The sequence below is a fragment of the Pelmatolapia mariae genome, linkage group LG23, assembly GCF_036321145.2.
Source record: "Pelmatolapia mariae isolate MD_Pm_ZW linkage group LG23, Pm_UMD_F_2, whole genome shotgun sequence".
Lineage (NCBI taxonomy): Eukaryota > Metazoa > Chordata > Actinopteri > Cichliformes > Cichlidae > Pelmatolapia > Pelmatolapia mariae.
Window position 1 is genome coordinate 24475021 of NC_086246.1, and position 7381 is coordinate 24482401.

The window sequence follows — 7381 nt, forward strand, 5'->3', positions numbered from 1 at the left end:
CCCGGGGTGGAAAAAGTGAGGCGTCATTAGTGGGAGGAAAGGAGGGAATGTGCAGCCTGTGTTCAGCTGTTTTAGCAGTAATATCATTCAGTGATGAAAAAGAAAAAGCTTTGAGGATTGCTCCTACTTCCTTGACTTCATTTTAACTGGATTATCTCATCCCGTCTTAATGAGCCTCCAGCCCTTTTACCAGAGTTTCATTTGCAGATTTATGAATGTTAGTGGTGTTTTAATTTTTACCCTCAAAAAAACACTGGCACAAAATATCAAACAGCATCAGGTTCAAATATATGACAGGACCCATATTGGCCCTAAAGTTTAATCTCGTTAAAGCTCTAATTGTTACCACTCTACACAGTAAATTTTACCCGCTGGAGTACATTAATGCTCTCGACTCCAGTCCTCCTCCAGAGCTGGTCTGAACTCACATATTTTGTTATTAAATATGGGTGAAAGGCCTTTGTAAAAATGACAAAGGTGAGCCCCGGAGCTGTGCACTTCTCTGAAATTTCCCATTGCAACTTTGCTGCATTTTAAAGAGAGCCAAAGCCAAAATGAGCTTCTACATGTGGATTAATAATGCACAGTCTCCATGTTCATTACCAGTGAATGCTGAAGGCTGTTTAACATAGAGGGAACCATTTTGATGAAAAAAAGTATTAATAATGTTTCCTATTCTAAGTTATTAAATTAGATTTTAAAAATACAGCTACAGGCGTTTAGTTCAAATTGATTGCAGAGTGATAGTGGTCCCTTCTTAAAACACAGTGCAGCGCTGTCCCCACATTATCACACACATATTCATTAAAGAAAGCTTCGGTGGCTCAATATTGGCCATTAAGGTGCACCTTCTGATTTTAATCATTATATGAGTTTGCAATGTCAAGAATGGCTCACTGTGCCTCCTCTAATGTTGTAATATTGTTCTCCATCAATTCATATTTAAGACTAATCTTCATCATAAAAGAGAATTTTAAAGGAATGTGCAGAATTAACGCTCGTGTACAAAATTAGACCACACTGAATACACCATTATGGCGGTGTTTCATAATGAGGAGCCTGTCAGTTATAGATGGGTGATATTACTGCAGAGCTGAAAGTTTTATAAGAAATAAACGCCGGTATGTGCTAGTAATCAAAAATGCATGAGAACATGTAGCGTTGTGTGATTGTTTGGGAGGAACGCTTCAGTTTAATGATCCTATGTGGACAAATGGTGTCAGGCTAGATATTTTTATGATCTTTCACCAGCTATTGTATAAAGAAAAGAGGATATTCACCCCTAAATAACTTCTTTTTTTTTGCGTTGATCTTCTGGACTTTCCTTTAAAATTAACAGTTAGTTTAGAAATTAGCATGCTATCAGCAACTTTATATTAATGTAATATGCAGCAGTTATGACCTAAACTCACAAAATTCAGCTAATAATGTAAATCAATGTAATTTAAAATAATATAAGTATCAAGTATGAGCTTTTCCACCAACATAGATTGAGCTTGTGTTTGTAGTGTTTGTAGTTTTGCTAAATGACACTCTCAAAGCATACTAATTAGCTAACAAACACTTAGCTGTTAATTTAGCAATTAGCATGACACCTAATTGCTAACTTTTTGTCAAACTTCATACAATTTTTCAAGATACACCATAGCAAACCTAAATATAACTATCAATGTCAAGAAATTGCAACTAAAATTGTCAAATTAGTATTAGGAGTTAACAAACCGGCATGTGAACACAGGCATCTTATTTTTCCTTACTTTAGTTATAATTAACTGTCACCTTAAAATATTATATAGCTTGAAAATGTAACTACTAGTACAAGGTTGTTTTTCTAGCAAGGCAAAGTTAGCAGGAAAAAGAAACTTTAGCATTTCTAACATACATATTCTAAAAAAATAAACAACTAATAAACTTTTTTTCACATTTAAAAAAATATAAACTGCTGATAAAGAGCTTATAGGTTTTATAGCTTTATAGATAAAATAAACTCCACTTTTAATTAAAACCAGATACTGGGTTAACAAATATTAGCTTTTTTGCTACAGCGGCTTAAGGTAAATACCCTTCTAAAAGGGTTAAAAACTCCCAGCAGCTCAGAAAATATTTCTTGTGTTTGCTAAAAAAAAGTTTTGTCACACCTTCTGAGATTTTAACACGAATGCTCTTTGAGCAATATGTAGCATTTGGATATTTACTCTTAATTTACAGTTAGCTTAGCAATTTACACTTCAGAAAAGGGTGTCTTCTGGTTAAACATAACTGTAAATAAATTAATTTGTGTTTGAGTCATATTAAGAACATAAACTCATAATTTAAGTAAAAATTTAAAGGGATTACATGTGGAATAATTTCAGCAACAGATATTAGCAACATTTACATAAAGCTAGCTTAAGCTAGAGTCGTGTTATTTGCCACACACAGTGACCACCTCACTGTTTTCTCACTTTTAAAAGAATATACAACATCTCCTCATCACACTAAATTCATTATTGTGTTATCCTTTCTCCCTTTTTTTTGTTTGTAATTTTTTTTCTTTTTAGGGGGACCTGCTCGACGGTACACCAGATTACATGTCAGGGCTGGACGACATGACAGACCCCGACTCCTGTCTGTCGCGGAAGAAGATTAAGAAGACCGAAAGTGGTATGTACGCGTGTGACTTGTGCGACAAAACATTCCAGAAGAGCAGTTCCCTTCTAAGACACAAATATGAACACACAGGTATATACTGTTCTAGACCCTTATTTTAAACCCCATGCTTTTTTTATGTTTTAAATGTTTGTGTTGCCAAATCCTATCAGTATGAATATATTTTAATATATAAATATTTTTTATGTTATCCCCCTTTTCCCTCCTTCTTTCCTTCTCTGTTTAACCCTTAAGTTGTATATATGTAAACCCACACCTAACTTGCTTCTTCATTGACAGGGTTGAAATCCAGCGAATGAGTAAAGGCTTTGTGTGTTCTTTTTCTGTAATTTTGCAGGTATAGGCAGGATTGTACCATTTATTTCCCAATCATGTCTTCCTGTATGAACCACTTTGCTATCTTTAAAGACACACATCAATTCACCTAGATATGTAAAGCCAGCAAAAGGCCCCCTAATGCCTTTATCGGCCCTATTATTGACAATAGATCACATCAGCGGAGTAGTGCTTAGAAGCTTCAGAGCACCGATAACAAGTCTTTCATTATAGTTATTATACAGAGATCCTCTTTCACCAAGTTGCATCATTTATTTTATCCACTATCTGTAGAGGAGCGCTCTGTGCTACGCAGCCTTCATGTTATCTGGTTGGACATAAAAGGGAGGGAGGCTCCACCGTCAGAGCTCCTCTTTATTTAAAAGAAAAAAATTGGGGTGGGGCGCGGGGACGCGTTATCTCCACTCCTGATGCGTCGCTGTGTGTTTTTAACAATATCGTGCCAGATGTTGGACTGGAGTGCAGTTTCGGAGCTGTCAGAGGGGGGAGTCATGTGATTTGTGCGAGGCAGGAAGCCATATTTCCACACGTGGTGAGCAGCAGTTAGGGAAATGCCAAAATTAGAGGCTTCTTTGTAGCTTCTTAAAAAGAATCCAGGTATCTTTTAGGTGAAGGAGTGTGGGGAAAAAGTGCCGTTTAGCCAGAGAATTTATGGCCCCGTGTCATAAAACTATCTCACCCTGCACTCACGGACAGCTCAGGTTTCTCATTTTGAGCCTTGGCGTCTGAGCCGCTCCGTCATATTTGGTAGGGAAGGAGCTCCAGCTCAAAACCTAATATAGACCCAGGCCTCGCCATGAACTCGAATTGCAATCGGAGATGAGCAGGGTTACCCCTCGGAGCCTTCCCCGCCCCACAGCCCCATCTCGGGTTTGTTTACCCTTTTGTCGCCTTCTCTGTTTGTTTGCTTTTGCAGTAGTTTATTTATGTTGCATTCATCAGTGTGGCACGCAGGGCCTAAAATAAGTAGTTGCGGTTGAGTTTCTTCATGCTTCAACCACAGGAGGGGAATTTCCATAATGTAGGCCCGTGAATGCGAGCACGCTTTTCTCATCGTGCTCCCAATTTGAATAAACAAATAGCCCAAAGTCGTAAGTTGGATTTAATGCTCGGTGATGTCATTTTTACTCCATGCCATCCAGTTCATCAGAGTTTTTCCTCAATATTTTGCTTTGATTCTGACTTGTGTGTGTGTGTGTGTTTGATTTGCTGTGGCTGCAGGACGCCTCTCACGTCCCTTTCGTTTTTTCTCTGCTTTGTGTCTCCGCAGGCAAGAGGCCGCACCAGTGCCAGATCTGCAAGAAAGCCTTCAAACACAAACACCATCTCATCGAGCACTCCAGACTGCACTCGGGGGAGAAACCTTACCAATGCGACAAGTGCGGGAAGAGGTTCTCGCACTCGGGCTCATACTCGCAGCACATGAACCACCGCTACTCCTACTGCAAGCGGGAGGCTGAGGAGCGGGAGGCCGCAGAGAGGGAGGCCCGCGAGAAGGGCCACCTGGAGCCCACCGAGCTGCTCATGAGCAGGGCGTACTTGCAGGGCATGACTCCTCAGGGTTACCCGGAGCTGGCGGAGCGAGAGGCTATCCTGAGGCATGACGTGGTGAACGGAGGGATCAGAGATGCAGGGCGAAAGGAAGTGGATGGAACGTACGCAAAGATCGGACGGAGGGACGACGAGTTTGAGGAGGAGGAGGAGGAGAGCAAGAGCATGGACACGGACCCGGACACGTTGAGGGACGAGGAGGAGAACGGAGAGCACTCGATGGACGATAGCTCGCTGGACGGCAAAACGGAAACCAAATCGGATCACGAGGACGCAATGGAGGATGGCGTGTAATCGGCGGCGACACTTCAGAAGCTTCCCATCTTTAGAAGTTTAAAAAAAGAAAAACTAATGAAAAAAAAAACAAAAGAAAAGAAAAGAAAAAAAAGTTTTTAAGTTTCTCTCTTTTCGGTTCAAGTATTCTTACCTGCTCGGTTTAAAACGCCGTGTTTTAAGCTGTACGTGCACGTGCCTGAAGCTTCCGGGAAGCTTGACGGACTCCTCAACGTGGACTCAAATATCAATCCGGAAGAGGAGGAGGAGGAGGAAGAAGGAGGCATTGAAGAGGAAAGGGGGAGGCTTGGGTTTGTGAAATAAGCTGCATTATGCAAACCGAACAATGAATAAATGAATACATTTCAAAAAATGTACAGTACTAAGGCCTAAAAATATGTGTGGTGCTAACCTCCTCAAATAAAAACCCCTGTGTTCCATAGTATTTATAGCACAACTAGTGACTTGTACAAATTGCACTCCGCTTCTATAATCATGAACAAAAATAATAAAAAGTATTGCCTATGTATATATTTATACAGTGTTGGAAAAAGAGCAGTAGTATCTGCACTACTACAGTCCTTCAGTATTACCTTTGTTATCACCAACCTACCTACGGTGTCGTCTTTAGTTTTCATCTCCAGCCACACTGTTTTAGGCCTCTTGAATCAAATGAAGGAATTAAAATTCAAAGACTGTGTGAAGGAGCTTTTTCCCCCCCTGTTTTTTTTTTGTTTGTTTCTTTATTATTTTTTTTAAAAGAGACCTTCATTTTAAGGGAAAATACAGTTTTACGGACAGATGTTGTCGTTTGGGGAGGGTCAAAAAAAAATGAAGGACAAAGCCTTTGTAAGGTGTTTTTGATAAGAAAAAAGAAGCCTTATATGCAAACCTTTTAACCTGTGTGTTTTCTGCAAGTGCCACCCTCGTATTGTGTAAAGGAAGGTTACTTTTTTTCACCAGCTTCAGTATTGATGAAATGGTTCACCGTTGTTCTTTGAAGCACCCGTGTCAGTATTATAGGCAGCAGTTCCTTAGTTTACATTATGTTGTGCAATGTTTTCTCACCTCTTTTCTTTGTCAGTATTACACCAAACCATTTTTTCCTCTTTTTTTTGAAAACAACAAATTGCATTTCATTTATTTGTAGGTTGAAAAGAAAACATTATTTATGTGGCCCATTTTATATTTCCTAATTTTATTTATTTCATACTGTTGTGTACAGTACTATAGTTCTTCAATATATAGATATATTTTAGTAAAAAGGAACATGGTGTCGATCATAGGGGCAAATTTTACGTAAAGAGAGCATTTATTGTGTTTTGAAACATTGTGAAATGCGAAGTTTAATCTTATTTTATTTTATTTTTTTTCCTTTATTTTCCAGCTACTGGAAAATTCCAAATTTGGGAACTTTTATACAATTGTGAAAACACTGTATTTTCGACTGAAAAATTCCACTTTCTTCATCTTTGTTTCTTTTTTTAAGCTAAAAAAAATGAAGAGGGACTGTTAAATACTATGTATGATATCATGACTGAAGAAGAATCTTTCCTGAAATGTCTTTGTAAAAGTATTATTGAATTCTTAATTTGTAATTTCTCTTGAAAATGACCCTGCTCGAATAAAAGTAGCCAAATTACAGAGTACCAAACCCTCGGGGCTTCGTGTTTGTTCACAAACGGTGAGGTGTGCTTGGCGTCGTCACGATGAAGTCTTTCTTTTCAGATGGATTAAAGTCAACTGAGCCCAGCCCTCCTGCTGATTATCACTATTTTAAGATGAGAAAACAACATAAATGCCACGACCAATCAAGTTTTAAACAATAAAGCCAAAAATATTCTGTATTAGTTTCTTAATAAATCACATTAAATGACTAAAACTTTGATTCCAGTCACTGGGAAACTAGATGTGAATCAATCTGCCAATGAAAATAGTCTCATCCTGTTTTTACTGAATTTGCTGAAATGTGCTGTGTCCAGCTGTTCTGGAAGTGTTCTTTTGCAGGTTAAAAAATGCTGTATTTATAAAACAAATTATTAATTTAGACAAGAAAACACAAAGTGAAGCTTTTTAAAACCTTTAAAAAATATTAAAATCATATTTGGAAGCTTTTCTTTTGAAAGAAATGACATTTTAACGCTTTAATTAAAGCATCTTGAGCAAATTGCTGAAAGCAGATAACATACTTATGTAGCTGTCAGCAAGTTTAAGAATGAAAATGATTTGCTTTGTTTCACTGAGTTGCTCCCACTGATTGGAGGACCAAATGTACACCAGAGCAAACCTACCTACAACTACTACTTATTTAAATGCTGGTTTAAGGCAAGAAAACACAAGGCGAAGACACATTTAAAGGTTTTTAAAGCATATTTGAAGCTTTTATTTTGAAGCATGACATTTTTGATAAACTGCTTGTTGTTTCACTGAATTGATCCGACTAACTGAAGGATCTAGCATGCACCGATCCAACTTATCCCTGATAATTCTAAATAAATACACCACCTCCGCTTAATAACTGATTAAAAGCTACTACAAGAAAACTCAAAGACACATTTAAAGGATTTAAAAC

At 38.1% G+C, this 7381-nt stretch overlaps 1 protein-coding gene across 3 annotated transcripts in view; it reads left to right on the forward strand.

The window, feature by feature from the left end:
- zeb2b (zinc finger E-box binding homeobox 2b) overlaps positions 1–6463 on the forward strand; it is a 98784-nt gene extending 92321 nt beyond the window's left edge. For 2 of the 3 annotated variants that reach the window (XM_063467786.1, XM_063467787.1), the window contains exons 9-10: positions 2541–2721; positions 4256–6463. In XM_063467786.1, coding sequence (XP_063323856.1) covers positions 2541–2721; positions 4256–4830 — 756 coding nt within the window. In that variant the 3' untranslated portion in view covers positions 4831–6463. The remainder of the gene's footprint in view (positions 1–2540; positions 2722–4255) is intronic. The other variant, XM_063467788.1, reaches the window with a different exon arrangement.
- The last annotated feature ends 918 nt before the right edge of the window (positions 6464–7381 follow it).